The 24,779-nt window shown below is 44.7% G+C and overlaps 1 protein-coding gene and 1 non-coding gene across 4 annotated transcripts; both read left to right on the top strand.

The window, feature by feature from the left end:
- The first annotated feature begins 809 nt into the window (after positions 1-809).
- Positions 810-24,779, top strand: ADORA3 (adenosine A3 receptor). Of its 3 annotated transcripts, XM_012468148.2 has the most exons (6): positions 4,470-5,688; positions 17,469-17,575; positions 18,916-19,263; positions 21,169-21,235; positions 21,976-22,076; positions 24,370-24,779. In XM_012468148.2, the coding sequence occupies exons 1-6, from the start codon at positions 5,339-5,341 to the stop codon at positions 24,438-24,440; spliced, it is 1,044 nt and encodes a 347-aa protein (XP_012323571.2). In that variant the 5' UTR covers positions 4,470-5,338; the 3' UTR covers positions 24,441-24,779. The 3 variants fall into 3 exon arrangements, with proteins under 3 accessions (XP_012323570.1, XP_012323571.2, XP_012323568.1); XM_012468147.3 differs by lacking the exons at positions 4,470-5,688; positions 17,469-17,575; positions 18,916-19,263; ... (1 more) ...; positions 21,976-22,076; positions 24,370-24,779 and adding exons at positions 810-949; positions 7,566-8,700; XM_012468145.2 differs by lacking the exons at positions 17,469-17,575; positions 18,916-19,263; positions 21,169-21,235; positions 21,976-22,076; positions 24,370-24,779 and adding an exon at positions 7,566-8,700.
- On the top strand, positions 17,809-17,910 carry LOC135273482 (U6 spliceosomal RNA). Its single transcript, XR_010341277.1, has one exon. It is a non-coding gene; the product is annotated as a U6 spliceosomal RNA (small nuclear RNA).

The following is a 24,779-nucleotide window of genomic DNA, read 5'->3' on the forward strand; positions in this document are numbered from 1 at the left end:
AAGGGAAAGATCAATGATGTGTGTGGCAAAAAATCCCGGTGCAACCCCCTACTGGCAAATCCCTCCTGGTCTTCTCCATTCTCATCTTAAGCGAGGAGACCAGAAGCTGGGCGGCTCCCATCCTGGTGCTGCTTTTACCAGTTGTATGATCCTGAGCAGATCACTCGTTCCCCCTGCCTCGGTTTCCTCCTCTGTGAGATGAGATTGAGGACACCTGCCTTGTGGGTTTGTTAATTTAATAAAGTTGATCGTGTGAGGAGCTTTGCACATGACAAAGAAAAACACAAATACTGCGTTTATTGGAAAAGTCACCGATTTGAAAGGCGAAGCTGATTCTCAACTTTCTTGAGTCAGGAGGACTGAACTTGGTACTGCCCAGGAATATTCCATGGGATTGGATTAACTTCATTCAGGCAGTTGACCACCTATTCTTTTACCCCTTGCCTTCCCTTAGTTCTACTTCTTTCATTTTCTGCACCGTCTGAGGTTGCTGGTTAAGCAGCTTCAAAGGAGCGTTTCAAGTTCTCCTTCCTGTTTTCTTTTTCAGCAACAGCCTGGGTCCCGAATGACAGCAGAAACGTGCTGCCCTCTGGTGGCCACCATCGAGCATAGCGCCTCAGGAGGGACGCAGGAGTAATTCTTGCAGAAGCTTGAAGCTGAAGCTACCCTGCTAAGACTCCGGCAGTTGAAACGCTTCCTCACCCTCTGAGTGCCTTGAGTTCAGTTAGCTGAACCCTTCTCTTTTCCCTGGGGTCTGGAGACCTCCTGACACACTCGGTGTGGATGGGGGTCTGGTGGGTGAGGCTGAGCGCCCAGAGCAGTTCCTCTTCGTTGGGCAGGATTTCCTGTTGCTCAGAGTGAAGGAACCTTGACCTCCCTTTCCAGGCCTCACCCTCCCTCCCACCAACACTGGCACGGAGTGAAGCTCCGTGTACTCAGACTACAGGCTGTGAGTCTTGGGCTCCTTGGATTGGCTTCAGTGGCTGGGCCCTGGTTAGGAGGCCCCTATAGACGGCGGCCCCAGATCAGCTCCCGGCGCGGCGCGGGAAAGCCCAGCCTCTTCCCTGGGGCTCGATGGAGAGGCAGAGCCCGGAGGGTGGAGGGGGAGGGGCCTACGGGAGCGCCACCTTCAGGGCTGACTCTGAGCCCTTGTTTTTTGTAAGCCTCTGCTGTCAGCTAGCAAACATGAAGCCCGGTAAAAATATAAGTCTTTGGGGAAGTGGTGATGGGGCCAAGAGGAAGTGAGCAAGCTGATTTTGTGCAACTCTGCAGGCGGCCGTGGGGTGGGAGAGAGCCCTGGGCAGAAGCCGCCACCTTTCGCCTGCCTGGCATCCTGTCTCAGCTGCTCGTCGACCAGTTCTAGGGCTCCAGAGGTGTTTTTCCTGGGCTCCTGCTAACACTGCATCTTGCTGTTTTTGTAGGCTGGCAGCTGGGGTTTTCTAGGCTTTTCGGAGAAGCTGCAAAGGATCAGATGAATCATCTCTCCTGCCAGCCTCTCAGATTGTTAAGCAGAATCGCAAGGGCAGGGTTGCACTCTTGTGGTTGAGCACGTTGCATCTGCCCCAAGTCGGCCCCAGGCCAGGGTTGGGGACAGGTGAGGCCTTTGCCTTTCCCCTCCTGTCACTCTTCCTGTGATTTAAGCCAGTGGTTTCTCCCAGACCTTTGCTTCCCTAATGGAGTTCAGATTCTTTTAGTAGAATTTTAAAATTTATTTTTAATAAAAAAAAAAAATAGAGATGGGGGTGTCTCACTATGTTGGCCAGGTTGGTCTTGAACTCCTGACCTCAAGCAATCCTCTCACCTCAGCCTCCCGAAATGCTAGGGTTACAGGCTGAGCCACCACACACCCAGCCTCTTCTGGTAGAATTGAAAAAGCCATGGCCTTTTTTTTAAGTGGAAAATTCTCCTGAACCACAGTTAATTTATATATTTTTTTTATTAAAAGAAAAAATTGGCACCTTGATCTAATGAAAATGGTTTCCTTTCTGGCCCAGAGCGCCCGGACTTACCAGCAGCCTGCTGCTCACATAGTCATCTGTTTGGTCCTGCTGTCTCTTCCCAGCTCAGAGCAGCTGCTAAATCTACATTATACTTGTGCTTTGTACCCATAGTCTTGGTGGCTACTTTCTTAGACCTGAGACTACTTATCGCTACTGATTTTGATAGCATGGTAACATCAAACCCAGGGACTCCTTGTACTTTTGAAAGCTTTGTATAGTTCATTTGCTCATTGACTTATTGAGAGCTGGCATTCAGAATCTGGGCTCTGAAGCAGAAGCCTGGGTTTGAATGCTGGCTTTGCCACTTTGGGCAGTTATTTAACCCTGCTGAGCCTCAACTTGCTCAGCATAGTGATAGTATCTATTTCATTAGGGAGCATCCAGTGAGTCTGTGAATATAAGCTGCTTAGCACTTAGTAGTTGGTATGACGGAGAGTACTTTAGAGTCCTTGCTGATTTATTGTTTCCTTATGTACCCAATGCCAAGTTTATGCCACCTGATTCACTGAGGTGCTTTCCTGTTCATTCATCAAAAATGTACTGAGCACCTACGATCTGCCAGGCATCATAGTAGGGGCTAGACACGCAGAAATGGAACTTGCAGGCGAAGTGGGGAAGTCATATACACACAGCACAGTGGGGTCCCAGGGGAGAAGCGAAGTCTGGGAAGTTTTCTTCAAGGTCCTGTTGGGAACAGTCTTGAAGGAGAAGTATTTGTTTTCTAGGTGGACTTGGGGGAGAAGGGTCCTGCAAACCAGGCAGAGTGTGTGCACAGAGGAGAGGAAGTGAAAGAGGATGACTCTGAGCCACGAGTTGCTCAGCATATTGGCGCTGATGGTGTCTGTGGGGACCCAGGTGACGGGAGACTGCAGAGGCTGGGAGACCCGCCACGAAGGGCGTAAGCCACTCCAAGGAGTCTGGACTTGATCCTGAGGCAATATGGAGACTAAATGGTTTAGAAGGGGCAGGGAATATCCTGGGTATTGAGCTCTGGTGTGGTTTCTGTGGTTGCCTGAGGTGCAGGGTAGGAAGCTGCAGCATCTCCTACTTGAGATGTGATGAAGCACGTGACCAAGAGTGGCCGTGTGCCACGAGCTGTGGGTACAGTGGTGGGGAATGGGCAAATGAGGCGACCTGCCCCAGCCTCTCTGTCCTCTTTCCCAGATTGCCTTTTGGTTTTCAGTCTAGGGCTGGGCCGAGTTCTAGGCCAGAATGTTAAGTGACTGTGAAAGTCCTTCCCCTCTGTTCTCAAATCACCCCCCACCCACCCCAGCAGTGATGGACCTTGTCTATTCAGAGAACATGAAGGAAGGGCTTCCCTTGTTCACAGAAAAGAAATTCCCATGGTGCATGCAGAGAATTCTGAGGGTAGAATTCCCAGGTGGGCAGAGGTGGCTAGGTTGGTGACCCTAAGTAGGTGTCCTGCCTTTCTTCTCTCTAGTGGGTCATTCTTTCATGTGTTAGCTTGCCTGCAGCATGCTGTGTTTAGACACAAACCTCTTTCCTTGGTTTCTCTGACCCAGCTGAAATGGACTGATTCCAAAGGAACTTACTTATGTACTAGAGTAGGGGAGGGAGGGTTATTTGCAGTGTTTAACCGGGATTCAAAGAGTGCTATATAGTGAGAAAGGCTGTTGTTTTTTTCTCTTGGTAGCATGTAGCCTCCTAGAAATTTCTGTTGGCAACTTTCTTCTCTGAAGCACAGATAAAGAAAGTAGTTACAGTAAAAACATTTATGAGAGGCCACATTGGAAGCTGATGAAGTTTTTCAAGTTCCAGCAGTGCAGGGATTTGGGCAGAACCGACACTGGAAAATACTAGAATGATGGAAATTCAGTTGGAGAGGACTGCCCTTTTTAATGTCTGGAGAGTTTGCTCAGGGAGAAATGACGTCTGGCAGAGATCAGCATGGGATTTGGTAAGACTTGGATCAACTTGGGATACAGCGGTGAGGGTAGGGGGCAGAATCGATGAATGATGCCAAAGCAGAGCAACCAACAGGAGGACGCTGACCGGCCCCGGGCAGAGGCCTCTCCCTTATGCCCCTCTCCAAAGTGCTTGTTAGTAAACACCAGAACACCATTGTTGTTACTGCTGAATTTTATTTTGGGCTGTACATGTTTAGATGCTTAAGGTAAAGATGATAAAGCCCTCAAGCCCCTGTGTGGCTTCAGTCCAAGCGTTCCTTCCCGCTGCCTCTCTAACATGCCTGGTTAAAACAATCCCTTTGTGTGGTGTTGAGACGCACCTGAACCAGATAGGATCCCCAAATAACAATTGCGTTCAAGTGTCTGGTTCCCAGAAGTTGATGACTAGGTAAGGCATTTTCAGGGAGAGGGGGCTGATTCCCAGACAGTCGCCTGTTCCTGTGGGGTGGGGCTGAGGCTTGGGGAGTGTGGGCAGGAGGGTATGCCATGTGATTCTGATGCACACCTTCCTTTTCCTTCTTTCTGTATGTCTGGTCATTCTGTTATCCTGTCGTTCCTCACATAGGCTGGACACGGGCCGGCTGCAAGTGTAAGGGCCAGTGTGATTTTGCTGGGGTGTGAGCAGCAGAGAATCTTTGCTTATCCCTTTGACCAAGCATCTCTGCTGCAAAGGCTGGGTATTAGCTGTGCTCAGCGAGGCGTCAACTCATGCAAGCACTTAGCAGGAATAGTTCTGGCTAAGGTTAGGAGGCTGCCACCAAAGTCTCTTTTTTGTTCCTCTTCTTCTTCCGTTTGCCTTTTTATCATGAGATCTTTTTGCAGTTGGCAGAAAGATTGCACAGTCAGTGCTTCCAGCTCCCCCAATCCTGCACTGTCATCTGGTCCCTGAATAAATGAATTCTGATAACTGATCTCATCTTGAGCCTTCTCCATGCCATTCATGACTCCTCCTCTGCTCTTTCCATCTTTTTGCTGAGAGTTCCTGGCTCTGTACTTCCTCTTGGCCCATCTCACTTCCTGAAACACCCTGAAGAGGGTTGCTTATCTCGATGGAACTAAAAAAGCTGAAGATAGAGGCCTTGACGGCCTCTGTTTGGGGAACTAAGAGCAGCAGCGCTTTCAGATTCAGTCCATGTAGAACTGTCCTCCAGGGTTCTGGGAACTCGAGGATGTGTGGCACTCAAAGGGACTGGAAGTGATCCACCTGTGATGAGACCTTTCTAAGGAGAGCGGTCTCCAAGAGATCACCCCACCAGAAAAGAGTAGGAATGAATGAGTTGTGAATTTTAGACTGTCTGTCACTGCACATGGACCTCTGGGAAGACGTCTGGCGAGAGCTACACCCACTGGCCCTACGGACGGATCTTACTGGCTCACCTGTCCCCGTGGAGGTTCCCCTAGGAAGGCAAGATGTCCATCAACAGCACTGCTCTGTCATTGGCCAACATTACCTACATCACCATGGAAATTTTTATTGGACTCTGTGCTGTAGTAGGCAATGTGCTGGTCATCTGGGTGGTCAAGCTGAACCCCAGTCTGCAGACCACCACCTTCTATTTCATTGGCTCCCTAGCCCTGGCTGACATTGCTGTTGGGATGCTGGTCATGCCTTTGGCCATTGTCATCAACCTGGGCATCACGATCCACTTCTACAGCTGCCTTTTTATGAGCTGCTTGCTGCTGATCTTTACCCACGCCTCCATCATGTCCTTGCTGGCCATCGCCGTGGACCGATACTTGCGGGTCAAGCTTACCGTCAGGTAGCCTGCGGGGTGGGGTGGGCAGCGATTGAGGCACATGGGAAATGAGGCTACAAAGCCCAGAGCCCAGACTTTTTGAATGAAAATGAATCCAAATTGGCCCTTGATGTTGAAAGAGGGCAATAAGTGTCTTTTTCTGATATGGTCTGTGAGGGAGTTAGCAACAATGAGTTGGAATTCAAGAGTTAGAATCAGAGGAATGCTCCGATCTTGTCTCCACTGACTAGGGGTGGGTGCTCAGTCCCCCCAGCTATAACCACTAATCACTGGCTAAAGATGATGAAATCTTGATGCATCTTTAATTTGTAAAAAGTGCTCTTGAATTTTAGAAATGATAAAAACCTACTAGATAAGATGTACTATTTTAGGAGAAGCAGGCAGATAAGAATAAGAGGAGATAAACTGATGGTTCTGTTGTTTTGCAAATGTAGGTTGTTATTTTATCTTTGCTTCCTGCTCTGTACACACTTCAATGCTGAGAAAGGGATTCTTGATATATATATGTGTGTGTGTGTGTGTGTGTGTGTGTGTGTGTGTGTGTGTGTATATATATATTTTTTTTTTTCCCCCTCCTCCTCCTCCTGAGGTGTGAGAGCTTTTTTTCCCAAAAAATGTTCTTCATTACATGTAACCATATGAAGAGAAGGGACTGCCAAATGGAGAAATCTTCCCCGGGTGACCTAAATTGCACTGGTCCCGTGTTTCTCCTCACTTCTCTTGAGGAAGGAGCATAGTGAGGGAGTTACAAAGAAGCTTTTGATGTAGACAGGTCTAGGTTCAAGTCTCAGATGTGAGGTCTGATCTTGGACAAGTTGCTTGACTTTCTGTCCTCTGGTTTCCACTCCGTGTCACGGTGGCTACGATGCTTGGAGCTCAGATTTACCTTGTTTTAATTTTAGCCCCACCACTTCTAACTTGTGTAAATTACTTCTTTGTGTTTCACTTTTTAATCTATAAAATGGGGATAATTGGACTTTCCTCATAAGATGAAATGAGTTAACATATGTCCAGTACCAGTCACACGATCTGTGCTCAATAAATAGTAGGTATCGTTACTATGATTTTCACAGTTGCCATCAATAAAATTGAGATTATGGCCGGGCATGGTGGCTCACGCCTGTAATCCAAGCACTTTGGAGGCCAAGGCGGGCGGATCACCTGAGGTCGGGAGTTCAAGACCAGCCTGACCGACGTGGTGAAACCCCATCTTAAAAATAAAATAAAATAAAATAAAATAAAAATAAAAAAAGAAAAAGAAATAAATAAAATAAAATTAAGGTTATAATAAAATAGCTCCCATTTTTGTTGTGAGATTTAATTGAGTTAAAATCTACTGATAGTTAACTATATTTGTTTCCTGTTTATGGCCTGTGTAGGCTGTTGTCAGGAAGGACAGTTTAAGGAGAAATGGAGACTCTTACTGGATGAGTCTTTTAGGGTCCCTGAAACACTTCAACACAATTTTGTAACTTCATTGATTCATTTAACTCAAATACCAAGCATGGATGCCCATGAAGGTAGAGAAGTAGGAGCAGGCTGTAAAGCTCTCAGGAAGTGGAGCCCTGAGTGGGGCACATAAACACTTGATCTAGGCAACGTCTTCCTAATCTATTCAAGAGTCTTCTTCTTTAGACAAGTCCTCAGAGGAGTTTGCTGGATTTCTCTCCAATCATTGTCCGCTCATTTTGACTTCATATCCAGTGGAGTTTAGCTGGAATCACCGTAGAACATCAATACTATCCTCTCTTAACAGAAGATTGGAGAATTAAGAGAGTGTATGCCTTACTTCACCTTCTCTCTCTCCTTTACCAGCTCCATCTCCCCCTACCCTTTAGCAGTTCCTGCTGTGGACTCACTGACTCTCTTCATTCACACAGATACAGGAGGGTCACCACTCACAGAAGAATATGGCTGGGCCTGGGCCTTTGCTGGCTGGTGTCATTTCTGGTGGGATTGACCCCCATGTTTGGCTGGAACATGAAGCTGACCTCAGAGTACTACAGAAATGTCACCTTCCTTTCATGCCGGTTCCCTTCCGTCATGAGCATGGACTACATGGTGTATTTCAGCTTCTTCACCTGGATTTTCATTCCCCTGGTCATCATGTGTGCGATCTATCTTGACATCTTTTACATCATCCGGAACAAACTCAGACAGAACTTCTCTGACTCCAAAGAGACAGGTGCATTTTATGGACGGGAGTTCAAGACGGCGAAGTCCCTGTTTCTGGTGCTTTTCTTGTTTGCTTTGTCATGGCTGCCTTTGTCCATCATCAACTGCATCACCTACTTTCATGGTGAGGTACCACAGCTTGTGCTGTACTTGGGCATCCTGCTGTCCCATGCCAACTCCATGATGAACCCTATCGTCTATGCCTATAAAATAAAGAAGTTCAAGGAAACCTATCTTTTGATCCTCAAAGCCTGTGTGGTCTGCCATCCCTCTGATTCTTTGGACACAAGCATTGAGAAGAATTCCGAGTAGTTATCCATGAGAGATGACTCTCTGTCTCATTGACCTTCAGATTCACCATCAACAAATATTTGAGGGTCTGTCTGCCTGAGCCAAGGGATTTTTACATCCTTGACTACTTCCACTGAGGTGGGAGCATCTCCAGCGCTCCCCAATTATACCTCCCCCATTCCACTGCTCTCCATTTTTATTTCCACTCCATTTTTTCCTTGTCCTTCTTCTCTAATTCAATGTTTTGGAGGCCTGACTTGGGGACATGTATTATTGATACTATTGTCTGTTTTCCTCCTTCCCAAATAGAAGAATAAGTCATGAAGCCTGAAGGGTGCCTCGTTGACTTACTGACAAAAGGTTCTAGGTGGGATGAACATGTGTGTGGTGGTGATTCAGTTCCATGCCATTGTGGAATTGAGCACAGAACCTGCTCTCAGAGGGTGCCTAGGAGATGCTGGGAACAGAAGGAATAAACTGAGTTTAAGGAGGACTTAAACTGCTGAATTCACCTGTGGATGTTTTGAGTAAATAAAGGACAATAGCTAACTGTCGTGTAGCTCTTTGCTGGGGTCACTTGGGGCTTACAAACCCAGCTGGCTGCCTTTGGCACTCAGCCTGCTTGCTACTTGGAGCCATGTGGTGGCATAGGCACCTTCTTAGTCTTTGCCCCAGAACACCTGCTCCTTATTCTCGGGTTCATCAGACCATTTGCTAATTTTATGAACCATTCATCTATTGTGAGAGAAAGAATCCTATTCATTTCTCCTGGTGTTTCATTCTCGTAGGAGTAGTGGGGGAAGGGCAAAAAGAGACAATGGATAGCTATTATTTGTTGAGCACTTTTCTTTCTTTCTTTTTTTAGAGATGGGGTTTCACCATGTTGGCCAGGATGGTCTTGATCTCTTGACCTTGTGATCCACCCACCTCAGCTTCCCAAAGTGTTGGGATTACAGGCGTGAGCCACCGCGGCTGGCCTCTTTTCTTTCTTTCATTTTTTTTTTTTTTGAGACAGGGTCTTGCTCTGTCACCCAGGCTAGTGCATAATAGCTTGATCACAAATCACTGCAGCCTTACGTCCCTGGCTTGAGGGATCCTCCCACCTCGGACTCCCAAGTGACTGTGACCAGGTGCATGCCATCAAGCCCAGCTAATTTTTTTTTGTTAGTTTTTGTAAAGAAAGGGTCTCTTTATGTTGCTCAGGCTGGTCTTGAACTCCTGGGCTCAAGTGATCCTCCTGCCTTGGCTCCCAAAATGTTGGGATTACAGGTGTGAACCACTGCACCTGGCCTGTTGAGCACTTTCTTTGCACTAAGTTCTTTGGATGCATTATCTCCTTTGATCCTGACAATCTGTGAGGTAGGTACCACCATAATGATCATCTCCATTTTGCAGAAGAGAAAACTGAGGCACAGAGAAGTTAAGTAACTTGTCCATAGTTTCCTGATTAACAAATAATAGAACCAGAAATTAAGCTTAACCCTGCCTTACAGGGCAACTCAAGTTTCTTGCCACCTATTCTCAGACATAAAGAGGAACTTGTGACTTTAAAGCCCAAACTTTCAAGATCATCTTGTGTACAATTAACAGACAGACAGGTACAAACTACAGCTTTGTACACTTGAGGACTTCTGGTTTTTTGCCTTAGCTACTATTGCTGATCTCTAATTAATCAGGATACCAGACAGGACAGAGTGCCAGTCACATCTGAGCATTGACTGTGGCTTTAGAGATTCAAGGTGGCATCTCTGGTTTGGTCTATTCAAATTTGCTGCTGTGAACTCTTACTCCTAAGACAATATTTAGCTTGACAAGAGCAACAAGATGGATATTTCAATTAAACAATATCAAAGAGAATAAGTGTATCTGAAAATGAAATTAATTCTTAGCCAGTCCTGAAGGTTTATCCTGAACCTAATTTTAGGCCAGAGCCTGATAACCAAATTTATCTTGTTAACATTTCATTTCAGTAAAGGAAACTTGCTTCTCCTCCAGTCAGCCCAGAAATCAAGAATTCTAGGTGTTTCCCCTCTAATTTGTGGTAGTTAAAAGACACCTCCAGGATGAGGCCCTAGGTTTATTCTATGGCTTCAGGTGTCTCAGACACACCATTCACCTTGGGACAACTCTTGTCCCATTTGGAGAAATGAGAGGAAGGGTCCTGCAGCCCTAGTCTCCTGGTAATCTTCACACCGTGCTTCTTAATTTACAAACACTTTCTAATGTAGTTGCCATAGAAACACTTAACACTACCCTGTCTTTCAAAACATGATTTAAATGGACTACTTCCCTCAAGGCAAAACAGCATTCTGTCCTGAGCTCCTGGTATCTTTAGCTCCTGAGTTTCAGAACCGCTTTTACTTTTTTCTTTTCTTCCCTCTTCCTCTTCCTCCTCCTCCTCCTCCTCTTCCTCTTCTCTCTCTCTCTCCTTTTACTGATTGTCACAGCTTAGCAAGTCCACTGATAGCTTGCTGGGAGTTGTGTTTTTTATTTTTGTCTAATGGGAATCTCCTGACTTAAGGTGTTCCATAAGCCCAGGAGTCCTTATAGTGAAAATAAATGTCTTTCAAAGTAAACTCAAAAAAGATGAACCAAGAATCACTGGTGAGGAGCTTGATTAGAAGTGATAAGATTTACCCTGGTTTCCGGTTTAGAGATTAGCGTCGTGGGATTAGTGTCACAGGCCCCTCTTCTGGCTAGCTCTCTTTCAGCTAAACAGTAAAAGATAACTGTGGCCTTTTATTCTAAAGGAGTAAGATTACAAAGGCCACCCAGACAACACTGAGGTTTGCTTCCTCCTTCTCCTCCACATGAATAAGCTGGAACAAGGGTAGATGTTGAGTAACTGAGTTTATTTGCCTTTTTAAAAAAAATCTAGTCAACTGGGGAAAAAAGTAGAGGCCAACCTAATGAGAAGAAGCAAAGGTTATTTACTCTGAGCCTCTATATCAAGGGAGTCAGCTGCAGTCACTTGCATTTTGGCAGAGACTCAAAGGTAGGCAGAAGAGTGGGAAACATGTATAGTAGCATAAGAATACAAACTTAGGCACAGTAAAATTTTAATGAGTTTATTTGAGCATTCAGTGATTCATGAATTGGGCAGCACGGGACTACAAGCGGTCAGTGCTCCACCAAAGGAGGTGAGAGAGGAAACGTTAATGAGGTATTTGTGAAAGTAAGACAAAGAAAATATATTTTATTGGTTAAAGTGGAAAGTCCCTAGTTTGAAATTAGTTTGGTGGTTTCTGATTGGCTTAGATTAAGTTTTATTTTACTGTTTGCACTGAGTTGGGTTTCAGTTTGTGTTATGTAGGAATCCAAAGTACCACAGCCGTCTTCGACTAATGGCTGTCCAACTAATTTTTTTTCAACAGTGAAAAAAGGGAAGGGCTTTAGGTGTGCCTTGATTAGAGGCTGTTGGCATGGGGAAGCTGTAGGCAGGCTAACTAGAAGTGAGGCATCCTATGTGATTAATTGGGGGCACATATTTGGCTTTCCTGATTGGTCCTAAGTTGAAACTGGAAACAAAAATTTGGGGAGTTTTTAGGAACATGGATGGAGCTGGAGGCCGTTATCTTTAGCAAACTAATGCAGTAACAGAAAACCAAATATTGCATGTCCTTCCTTATAATTCCCCTAATTTTTGTCTCCAGTTTCAATTTAGGACTAAGAAATCCAAATATGTTATTAATCAAGTCCTGGCTATTTTTTAATGCCACTTTTAAAACATTTTTAATATTTTTAGGTTTTAAACTTCCATTTTAGGTTCAGGGATACCTGTGCATGTTTGTTATATAGGTAAACTCATGTCACGAGGGTTTGTTGTATAGATTATATCATCACATGGGTACTAAGCCTGTTACCCAACAGTTATTTTTTCTGCTCCTCTCCCTTCTCCCACCCTCCACCCTCAAGTAAGCCCCTGTGTCTGTTGTTTCCCTCTTTGTCTCCATGTTTTATCATTATTTAGCTACCACTTATAAGGGAGGACATGCAATACTTGGTTTTCTGTTACTGCATTAGTTTGCTAGAAACAGTGGCCTCCAGCTCCATCCATGTTCCAGCAAAGGACATGATCTTGTTCTTTTTCATGGTTGCATAGTAGTCCATGGTATGTATGTGCCACATTTTTTTAAAAACCAAACTGCTATTGATGGACATTTAAGTTGATTCCATGTCTTTGCTATTATGAATAGGGCTGCAATGAACACACACATGTATACGTCTTAATGATAGAACAATTTATATTTCTTTGGGTATATACCCAGTAATGGAATTGCTGGGTTGAATGATAGTTCTGTTTTTAGCTCTTTGAGGAATTGCTACACTGCTTTCCACAAATTGAACTAATTTCATTTAGTAATTGGTTCAATTCGTACACTAGTTGAACAATTTACACTCCCACCAACAGTGTTTAAGTGTTCTCTTTTCTCTGTAACCTCACCAGCATCTGTTATTTTTTGATGTTTTAATAATAGCCATTCTGAGTGGTGTGAGATGGTATCTCATTTTGATTTTGATTTGCATTTCTCCAATGATCAGTGATATTAAGCTTTTTTTCACATGCTTGTTGGCTGCATGTACGTCTTCTTTTGAACAGTGTTCATGTCCTTTGTCCACTTTTTAATGGAGCTGTTTTTTTTCCTTGTAAATTTGTTTAAGTTCCTTATAGATGCTGGATATTAGATCTTTGTCAGATGCATAATACACAAATATTTTTCCAATTCTGTAAGCTGTCTGTTTACTCGGTTGATAATTTCTTTTGCTGTGCAGAGAAGCTCTGAAGTTTACTTAGATCCCATTTGTCAGTTTTTGCTTTGGTTGTGGTTGCTTTTGGCCTTTTCATCATGAAATCTTTGCCAGCTCCTATGTCCAGAATGGTATGGGCTAGTTTGCCTTCCAGGGTTCTTATAGTTTTGGATTTTACATTTAAATTTTTAATCCATTTGAGTTGATTTTTGCATATGGTGTCAGGAAGGGGTCCAGTTTCAATATTCTGCATACAGCTAGCCAGTTATCCCAGCACCACTTGCTGAGTCGGGAGTCTTTTCCCCACTGCTTGTTTTGCCAGTTTTGTCAAGGATCAGATGGTTGTAGGTGTGTAGCTTTATTTTTGGGTTCTCCGTTCTATTCCAGTATCTGTTTTTGTACCAGTACCATGCTGTTTTGCTTACTGTAGTCCTGTAGTATAGTTTGAAATTGAGTAATGTGATAACCTCTAGCTTGGTTCTTTTTGTTTAGGATTGCCTTAGTTTATTTGGGCTTTTTTTTTTATTCCATGTCATTTTTTAAATAATATTTTCTAGTTCTGTGAAGAGTGTCATTGGTAGTTTGATAAGAATCACACTGAATCTGTACATTGCTTTGGGCAATATGGCCATTTTAATGATATTGATTCTTCCTATCTATGAGCATGGAATATTTTCCTGTGTTTTGTAATTCTCATGATAGAGATCTTTCAGCCGGGCGTGGTGGCTCATGCCTATAATCCCAGCACTTTGGGAAGCCAAGGTGGGTGGATCATGAGGTCAAGAGATTGAGACCATCCTGGTCAACATGGTGAAACCCCATCTCTACTAAAAATACAAAAATTAGCTGGGCGTGGTGGTGCACACCTGTAGTCCCAGCTACTCAGGAGGCTGAGGCAGGAGAATTGCTTGAACCAGGAGGTGGAGGTTGAGGTGAGTTGAGATTGCACCATTGCACTCCAGCCTGGGTAATAAGAGTGAAACTCCGTCTCAAAAAAAAAAAAGATAGAAATCTTTCACCTCCCTGATAAGCTGTATTCCTAGGCATTTTACTCTTTTGTGACAATTGTGAATGAGATTGCATTCCTGATTTGGCTCTTGGCCTGGCTGTTGTTGGTGTATAGGAATGCTAGTGATTTTTGTACATTGATTTTGTATTCTGACACTTTGCTGAAGATGTTTAATAGCTGAAAGAGATTTTGGGCTGAGACTATGGGGTTTTCTTGATATAGAATCATGTGGTCCACAAGCGTAGATAGTTTGACTTCTTCTTTTCCTATTTAGATGCCCTTTATTTATGTCTCTTGCCTGACTGCTTTAAGTCCTGGCCATTTTGGGTTGATTGTTAAAGGGGCTATTCTTTGGCTTTCTGGCTTAAGAAAGCAATCTGACTTCCTACAAGTCTGACTTACAGCAGACTGGCTTACTATTTATTGATTAGCAGTTGGTTTTCTGAGCAGGTTGCTGCAGGTTGTAGGTCAGAATTCTATTTTCATATATGGTCAGCTTCCTAATAGTCCACTTGTATATTCAGTTTCTTATAACCAAATGCACATTTTCTAGAGAAACTCTGCTCTTAGCTACTATAGCTGAGTATAATGGGAATGAGAAAATTTGGGCTGCATATTTTCCCAACTACTCAGATGACAGAATTTCTGTAAAGACCCTTTGTAAATTCTAACATGCTCTACAATTCTACAGTATTACAACTATTGTGAAAGCAGCACAGTGTGATGAAAAGAGTTTTTGTTTGTTTTTTTCCCAGATTTGCCATAAAATCATAGTGGCTCTCCTAGCCGTGTGAATGTGGGCAAGCTACTTAAATTTCTGAGCCTCAATTGTCTTCATTTGTAAGATCAGATTAATAACATCTGTGTCAAAGTTGTTTTTGTGTTTTGATTTTTACTTTTTCTTATGGAAAATTTCAAACACACAAAAGTGGAGTGACTATGCCTTAGTTTGTTTGTGTTGCTATAAGAGAATACCTGAGGCTGAGTAATTTATGAAGAAAAGAGGTTTATTTGGCACACAGTTCCACAGGCTGTCTAAGATGCATGGGGCTGGCATCTGTTTGGCTTCTGGTGTGGGCCTCATGCTGCTTCCACTCATGGTGAAAGGCAAAGAGGAGCCAGCATGCACAGATAACATGGTGAAAGCAAGGGAAGCAAGGTGGGGAGGTGCCAGGCTCTTTGAAACAATCAGCTGTCATGGGAACTAATAGATTGAGAACTCACTCATTACCATGATGACAATGATGGCACCAGGACATTGATGAGGGATCCACCCCTATGATTCAAACACTTCCTACTAGACCCCACCTCCAAGGTAGGGGATCAAATTTCAACATGAGGTTTGGAGGGTCAAATATGCAAACTATAGCAGACTAGAAGAAGGACCCCTTATTTGTCTATTATCTTACTTAGTAATTATCAGCTTATGGCCAATCTCATTTCATTTGTGCCTGTATCCACTTGCCCTGCCCTGATTATCTTGAAATTTCAGATATCAAGTTATTTCATCTATAAACATTTCATTTGGCATTCTAAAAGATCTTTTAAAAATTATTTGGTTTATTCTTATTGCCTATTTACCTTCATATTTATACATCTAAATAGAATGAAAGTTAATTCTATGGAATTACTACATCAAGTAATATTCACAATACAAGTAGACACATCATTCTCTGTAACTCTTGCACTTTCATTTACTTTAGAGTTACTTTTTCGTGTCTTGGGCATTTTGCTGGTATCTGTGCACAATGCATTTCTCTTTTTGCTGGTTTCTTTGGCTTCATGTTGCCATCTCTGAGCAATGCTGAGTGTGTTTGTTTTGCATGCAGTATTGTCAGAGATAAGGACTGCTTTTTAAAAATTTAACCACAATATTTGCAGTAATTATCCATTGCCATGCAAAAAATTACACCTAAAACTTAGAGGCTTGAAACAGCAATACTTTATCATCTCTTATGGTTTCTATGGGTCAGGAATTCAGGGGGCATTTTGGTCGAGTGGTTAATGCATGGTCTCTCATGAGGGTATTAGGTCTGCAGTCATCTGCAGGCTTGACTGTGGCTGGAGCATCCACTTCTGAAGTGATTCTCACATGTCTAGTGAATTGTTTTTTCCTTATGGGCCCCTCTACAGCCTGCTCAAGAGTCCTCGCAGCATAGTGGCTGACTTTCCCTAGAGGAGCAGCATGAGAGACTAGGGTGGAAGCTGCACACCTTTTATGACCCAGCCTCTGAAATCACATGCCATCTCTTCTGCCATATTTTATTGATCACACAGACCAGTCCTGATTCAGTGTGGGAGGGGACTACATAACAGCATGAATTCCAGAGCCATTGTGAAGGTTGGCTACCACAATGCCATTATCACGTCTCAAAAATAAATCGAAGAATTATATCCTAATCATATCCCTGTCCATATATTCTGAATTGTTTGCTTCAATCAAGATCCAAATAAGTTCCATATATTATAATTTGTCAATATGTCTCTTAAGTCCCTTTTGATCCATAGATTCTCCTTTCCTTCCTTCCTTTTTTATTCATGTACTTTATTTGTGGAACTCATAGATGTTTTTGATGAGGACCACCTGAGATGATGTAGATAAAAACCTACCATGATACAGGTTTGCTGCTGGCTGTATCATGAATTAGAGACAGGCTGACTACACATGCTGACTACACATGAATTAGAGACAGGCTGACTATACATGCTGACTACACATGAATTAGAGACAGGCTCCCCTTCCTCCAGAGAGGACATTATTGCACGACCTGGACAATCCATGTATGACCCTTGGTGGGATGTGCTGACTCGGGGGTGTGATAAGTAGCACCCTGCTTAACTTCACCTGAGAGGTGGTTCAATAATTCAGACTTTTAAAGCCAGTGGTCAGAGCACATGAGTCTCATTAGAATCAGGAGAAGCTGCTGCAGCTGCATGGATGGATCTCCCTGATTTGTTCCAGCTCTTCTCAGGGAAGCTTTCAGGAAGTCTGAAGACTGCAGCCCAAACTGTGGTCATCCAAACACCCACACTTCCGCTTGCTCGCATGTTTCAGGTCCCAGGCACGCAGGCTACTGACAGCTGGCATGCTCCACCCCTGGCCGTACTCCCCATATGAGCCTGCAGTATCCACTTGGAAGCTGGGTTAGTTGAGAATCTGATTACTAGGATTCCTCTCAACTATATAAGAAATTGGGCTTCCAAGAGTGGTGAACAGACGAAATGAGTGGCCTCTGATGAAGCCAGGACCATTGGCAGCAGAACAGGGTACAGTGGAGCACATACAAACGGGCTCCAGTGATGGTTGTGAGCATGTGCTTTTCTGAGTATGAGCCACAGCCCATTTATCCAGGAGGGACATCTCTACTGCCCAGAATTTTCTTAGTTGCCCTGTCAATAAGTTTAAGTCTATGAAGAGCATCTGGTGTGGTACCCTTGTGCAGTGTACCTATACATGGCAGCACTGCTTGGATTAACTGGTTGTTTTCCCTTTTCACTGGTCTCGTTAAACCAGGATAAAGCCATATTAAGCTCAAGCATATCTGTTTCCCTTAAACAGATTTGGGATTCCTGTGCTCCCTGGGTGCATTCTATTAATCCAGTTGATGACTTGCCTCCTTCTCATCATGTGGCTCGTCATTCTACTCCCGTCAACTCTTTTTTCAGGTAGGATGGGGGAAGGAACAGTTTCAGCCCTTTAAGCTGTGGCCTTCCCAGAGATTTTGCACTGAAATCCTCTCCTACTTGGAGTCCCTGCTTATTAGTTTGAACCACCTAAGGAATGGGATGGGAAAATAAAAGGAGACAAAAATAGGTCTTGTCCATGTTAGTTCTTGTTCTTAGCTAAGAGACTTTGTGAGGAAATTGGAAAGCTTGGCTAAAATGATGGCTCTCTGCACGCACTTTGGCAGCACACGTACTAAAATTAGAATGATGCAGGTAGATTAGCATGGCCCTTGTGCAAGGATGACATGCAAATTCATTATGCATTCCATATTTTCCCCAGCATCTCCACCAAAATAATATAAAATAAAATAAAATAAGAGCTCTGTATTTTCTCTTTTAGCTCATCCAAGTTCCCCTTCCCCTTTCTCCTCTCAAAAATATATGTGCAGATATATGAGGACACAACTTTCCTTTTTCTGCTCATGCTTGACCCCACAGATGAGACTGGGAAGACTGGCCTTTTCTGAGCTCTGTCGACCTTCAGTTGTGCAGTGTTTAGAGTTGCTGAACCTTTCTCTGGGTCAGCATTCATACTTCTAAACTGAAGATCATGCTGTCTTCCTTGTGGGGTTGTTATAAAACACAGTGTTATAAAGAACATGAGCCTGCGTTTGAGTGGTCTCTGCTACACATCTGGAAGGCTGAAGGAAGGATGGGCTGTGCTGTCCCATCTCCTCTCCTTGGTCAGACAGTTTCCCTGCCACAGTCCAGCTGGACGTGGTGTGCGTGACTTTCTCATTGTGCAATATCTGAGATGATAGAGGTGCCTATGCCGGTCTTGCAGGAGGGAACATGTTCTCATCCCCTAAAGACAGAATACGACTTCCTCTGTTTTCAGCCCTGCGCAGTCAGCAGAAGATAAGTTCAAGATCCAGGTGTTTGGCGAGTTTGGTTTCATTCTGAGGCCTTCCCTTGGTCTGCAGATGACTGCCTTCCGGCTATGTCCTTACGGGCCATTCCTCTGTCTGTACTGTCAGAGTCCTAATTTCTTCTTTTTATAAGGACACCAGTTAAATTGAATTAAGTACTACCCCAAGGACCCTATGTTAATTAATTATCTCTTTAAAGGCCTTATATCCAAATACAATCACACTCTGGGGGCACGGGAGGTTAGGACTGAAACATAGGAGTTTTGAAGGCAACATAGTTCAGCCCATAACAGTTGCCAATCAAAAAGAGGAAAAACCACTCTCTGATTCTTTAATTATCCTTCAGGAGGGCAGGAGCTGCAATGTTTTGAGAGAACAATGGTGTGCGCATGCGTGTGTGTGTTTTCACAGATGCCATGGTCATGGATGAAAAGGTCAAGGAAAGCTTTGTGCTGGACACGGCTTCTGCCATCTGCAACTACAATGCCCGCTACAAGGACCACCGCAAATACTGGTGTCGAGGCTATTTCCGTGACTACTGCAACATCATCGCCTTCTCCCCCAACAGCACCAATCGTGTGGCCCTGAGGGACACAGGGAACCAGCTCATTGTCACTATGTCCTGCCTGGCTAAGGAGGACACAGGCTGGTACTGGTGTGGCATCCAGCGGGACTTTGCCAGGGATTACATGGATTTTACAGAGCTGATTGTAACTGACAACAAAGGAACCCTGGCCAATGACTTTTGGTCTGGGAAAGGTAAGGAGCCTGCTGGGGTCTGGCTGGAGGTGACCCACGGCCACAGGTGTTTGCTGCTGAGAGAGAATTCACTGAAGCTGGTGAGCCCCAGTTCAGACTCCCGCTGTGTTCTTTGGGGCTATGTGGCCTCTCTCTTCCTCCAGCAAACATGGGGTGGTCATTGACAGAGCTGGGGAATAGCTGGAAGTTGGGGACAAGGAGAATGTCTGTGCCCTGGGGCGTCTTTAGAACCTCTGTTCTCTTGCAGCAGCCTGGTCTAAGGACCTTGGAAAAGGCTGACAGGGTCTAGTAGATGTGAGATCTTTGTGTTGAAAGGCTTTGAAGTTGTTATTAAATGTCTGTGTGCCTTGTGGGTCTAGAATTTTGAAGACTAGTTTCTTGAGAGGTGTCTAAGGCTGCAAAAAATGACCCAGGTGCCTGGTAACTGTCAACTTAAATAATTTGATAATATACAGAGATAGCCAGGTAACGGTGGCTCACTCCTGTAATCCCAGCACTTTGGGAGGCTGAGGCGATTGGATTGCTAGAGCCCAGGAGTTTGAGACCAGCCTGGGCAAAGTGGAAAAAACTTGTCTCTACAAAAATTACAAAAATTAGCTGGGTGTGGTGGTGTCCACTTGTGGTCCCAGCTACTTGGGAGGCTGAGTTGGCAGGATCATCTGAGCCCAGGGAGGTTGAGGCTGCAATGAGCTGTGATTGTACCACTGCACTTCAGCCTGGATGACAGAGTGAGAACCTGTCTCAAAAAATAATGATAATAACTTACAGAGATAAATGCCGTGATCCAACTAGTAAGCACCCTCTTTCGCTTTTAAGGAATGTGCAGTTTTTATTTGGAGACCTTGGGCCAGGTGTGGGTGGAACTGGAGCCCAGAGCAGAAAAGTCTGAGTTGACCAATTGTAACTTTTGGCTAGAGCTAAGACACAGGATTTCCAGATGTTCGCCTAAGTTCTTTCTGCTGAATGATGAAAACCTCCTTTTGCAACAGAAAAACCTCCATCTCTCAGACAGAGGACTTATGGAAGGCACTAGCCTTCCTTTCTTTCTTTCTTTTTTTTATTTTCCTGTGCCTTCTCCTCGCTTCCATTTCTAGAAAGGATGTCCTTTTCTATCACAGTCCAAAGAACAATGCTGGTAGGAAAACAAACCAGAAGGGCTTAAGGGGTGCCTTGGGAAACCTGTCCCCATGCTAGAAAGAGAGTTTTGCTCACACTTTGCCAGCTGGTGATGGATTCAGCCAGGGTCTTACTGAATGTGACATCATTCATGCCCACAGTGTTTCTACTTCGTGTGGTTCTGCTTTTAGTCAACTGTGCAACTTGACCCGAATCTTAGGCTCAGACAAGAGAAGTCCCACCTGAACGTACTCCTTAGTTTAAATGAAGCACAGATCCCTCCCAGGTCTTATCAGAGGAGGCCTTGTAGGTGGTCGTGGTGCCATTGCTCCCATTGGGTTTTCGTGGCTGTCATCAGAGAAATACGGCAATTATATCACCAAATGAACAGTTCTTTAAAAATAGGATTGGTCCTCTGGTGCTTCTGTTGTCCATCCCCTCCTGTGGGGAAAAGACCACAGTGTGGGACTCTGGGCCACTTCTAGTCCATGTGGGGCCTTTGTCCAAATCTGGAAAAGGGGCCGCTTCCTTCAGTTGCATGGAGGCAGGGTGCATGGCTTAGCAAGCAGAGTGTGGGCTAAATGTCGGCCCTTGTTTGTCCCCTCAGCCTTGTTCCCTGTGCAGGGCACATTTATACAGCTGTGCTTGGTGCCTCTGTTTTACTCTGAAGTCGATCAGGGGACCCACTCTCTGGAGATTGAGAGAATGACAGGCAGAGCTGCAGCTGAGAGGCAGAGGCAGGGCCTGGCTGTGGGCCTCACCTGACTTAACAAGTCCTTTCTGATTTAGACCTACCAGGTAACAAAACTAGAAGTTGCAAGGCTCCCAAAGTTGTCCACAAGGCTGACTACTCCAGGTGAGCCACAGTCTCAGGGGACGAATGGGCGTGGGGCAGTGGAGTGGAGGTAGGGGCTAGGGTGACAATTGTATGATACGACAGTTGATTTGCAACAGCAACTTTTCTGCTGCACGTTATTTCTCCATTTGAACTATGTATCCTTAATATGAGTATTTGGTTTCTTTCAAAAAATACATATAGTTTAGGACTCTTAGTTGAAAGCTGCAAAAGATACCCTCTAGCTATTTTAATTAAAAGGGGACATTTATCATAAGGAGAGAATGGTGTTTCAAATGCTTCAGCAGGGACGTTGGCCACCCTTGAAAATCATCAGGAGCTTCATCAGGGCTTTACCTCCATCTCTAATCTGCCTTGAAACTGTGTGTTTGCTTCCTTCTCTCTCTGTACTGACCTTGTATGTTTCTCTTTTTTTCCCCAACAGTCATCGATTTATAGTTCTCGAGTTTATTTCTCCCCGCTTCAAGAGGCTGGCCAGTCTGAGACTGGATTCTCCTAGTCCCAATCCACAGTTAACTTCTGAGGAAAGGGTTCATTGGCCCAGCTTAGTCAGATGCTCAGCAGGTCCCATCGAGTGTGGTTCAAAGGACGGGGTCGCTCTAAAGGAATACAGCTGTCAGGAGCTACTGTAACTGGATGGGGGGCAGGCAGGTGTGCAAATCCCAGAGAAAGGGATCCAGAGCTAAGAACCAATAGGTAGTTCTTCCAAGGAACATAAAATCTGCTGTGGTTCCTTCCAGGACGTCCATTCTCATCATTTGCATACTGATCACCTGTTTGGGAATCATCTCTATAATCAGTCATTTGACCAAAAGGAGGAGAAGTCAAAGGAATAGAAGGAGTAAGTAGCTACTGTTGGGGGAGGGGGCGGGCAAGAATTAGAAAAAATTAAAGAGGTCAAGGAGCATCTTTCAAATGCGTGAACGTGAGCCTCTTTGTATTGCCTGGTTACCTGGGAACAATCCAGCCAGCCATGGGCCAGGGTAGATATCTACTTGATGGTGACAAGGCATCATGAGAAGTAACAGAGGGAGCACTAGAGCTTTCTTTCTTTTTTTCCTTTTTTCTTTCTTTCTTTTTTTTTTTTTTTTGAGACAGAGTTTCACTCTTGTTGTCCAGGCTGGAGGGCAGCGATCTCAGCTCACTGCAACCTCTACCTCCCAGGTTCAAAGCAATTCTCCTACCTCTGCCTCCCAAGTAGCTGGGATTACAGGTGTGCACCACACCCAGCTAATTTTTTGTATTTTTAGTAGAGATGGGGTTTCACCATGTTGCCCAGGCTGGTTTCAAACTCCTGACCTCAGGGGATCTACCCACCTCAGCCTCCCAAAGTGCTAGATTACAGGTGTGAACCACCGTAACCTGCCCACTGGAGCTTTCTTAAGTGGATACATGTGTAGACCAAAAAGGAGGGAGGCCCTGAGACCACACCACAGGTTCCACATCTGCAGAGCCACCTACCTCCCCAGCTCACAAACTCTGGGTTCCTGTCAAAGGAAGGAGCTTCTGGGACCCCTGGGTAAGCAGGTGTAGAAGAGTCTCCTTTTTCATATACACAGGGTGTTGCTCTGTTGCCCAGGCTGGAGTGCAGAAGTGTGATCATAGCTCACTGCAGCCTCATACTCCTGGCCTCAAGCCATCCTCCCACCTCAGCCTCTCAAGTAGCTGGGCCCACAGGCACGTGCCACCATGCCTGGCCAATTTTAATTTTTTTTTTTTTTTGAAACAGAGTCTTGCTCTGTTGCCCAGTCTGGAGTGCAGTGGCTCAATCTCGGCTCACTGCAACTTCCACCTCCCAGGTTCAAGCGATTCTCCTGCCTCAGCCTGATCTTTAGGTCTCCCCATTCCTAAATAGAGAAGGGACTGTGTGCCCACCTTTCCCTTTGGGGCAGCACCAGAGACACAAAGGCTGGTCTTACTGTTTAGAGAATCCTCCAAGCCAAGATGTGGCGAATCTGCCAACCTCTGAAGTGTACACAGAGGAGAAAGAACATCACACAGTTGCCAGTTTGGCCAATGGTAGTTTCTCATTTTTCTTTTTATGCTCAGAAACCACAGGAACACCTTAGGCGATGAAGAGACTGTAGGCGTAATTATAAAACAGACTGCAACCTCCCGTGGGTACGGAAATGCAGAAGAACAACATTTCAGAGAAAGAGAGAAAAAAACTCCTAGTAACCCTTGCTAGTGACACACCAGGATCCGTAGGCTGAAGAATCTGAAATGCAAAGCAAAGGCTGCAAGGCCTCATACTTTCCCTGTGATATTTTGTTCCTGTGGTCAGAATAGGAGCCCTAAAAAAAGTAGTGGCTCCTACAACATTGTTGACCTTTGTCCTCTAGCAGCCTTGAACTACAAAGCTGGGGCATGTGGGCAAGGCAACACCTTTCTCAGGTCTGCCCAAGACCATTCCCTCTGGGACGCAATTGTAGTCTAGGTTTTTGCTAAAACCATTGTCACTTTTTAAAGTGGGCAACTTTATCCTTTTCTGGGCCTGTTTTCTTCTCTATAAGTTGAGGGTCTCATTTTTATACTCTCCAATATTTTTATTCATTAGTTCAACGAAAAAGGACCATGCTAGCTAGATGCTGGGGATACAAAGATGGGCAAAAGAAATGGTGTCTGCGTTCGTGGAACTTGTAGAGGGGGAGGAAGACAAACTATCACACATCAACACTGAAATGTAGCAGTGCCAGCTGGAGCTGGTGCTCTAAAGGAGAGGCACATGATACTGTGAAAGATGAGGCAGTAGAACCCAACGCTCTTCCTTTTTAGCAAGAAGTTGTACAGCCTGTTGTAGCCAGGGCCTGCTTCCTCAGACTCAGGCAGTTGAAACGCGGCAGCCTGAACGAAGGCTCGTAGCTTTGACATTCTTGGATTCTGAAGTTCAGTTGTGTTCACATTGCCAAAACTTGGTGAGAGGTGAATGCAAGCCCCACGTACCAAGCTTTCCTATTGACCTTCCTACTGACGAGCTTTGCAGTAATGATATCTGATCTCAGCCCTGAAAATAAACTTGTGTTTAGTCCCCATGAAACCCCCATGATAGAGTTTGCAACTTTTGCTGCAGAAACACTCCTCAGAGGTAGGCAATAGTTCTCAACTCAATTTTCTCTTTCTATTCCCCAACAAAGTAGGCAATGCTTTGAAGCCCTTCTCACGTATCCTGACTCCAAAGAATATGACTCCTACTGAACAGATGTGACTGAAGATTTCTTTTATTTAGTTCATAAATAAAGTGATGCTACAACAGAACAGCCCCCATGACAACTGCCCCACACCTCGGAGACTGATTCTGATTTCCCGGGAATTCTGAAGGATCCCCTATCCTTGCCAGCAATCCTTTGCAGCCTGGTAACAACAATGGTAGTCAGAGGAGCTATGATAGACCGTAACCAAGCAAGGCTGCACTCAAATAACAACTCAAGATCTAAGTTCTCATGCATTCCATCCGTCAGAAGTGAAGAAGAGGTGAAAAATCTGCATCGGGGGGCCAGGAAATCACTTATTTTTGTTAGCCAATAAATTCCTATCTAGTGTTGAA

The sequence above is a fragment of the Aotus nancymaae genome, unplaced genomic scaffold (genome assembly GCF_030222135.1).
Source record: "Aotus nancymaae isolate 86718 unplaced genomic scaffold, 86718_ANA_hifiasm-v0.15.2.pri h1tg000007l, whole genome shotgun sequence".
Classification (NCBI taxonomy): domain Eukaryota; kingdom Metazoa; phylum Chordata; class Mammalia; order Primates; family Aotidae; genus Aotus; species Aotus nancymaae.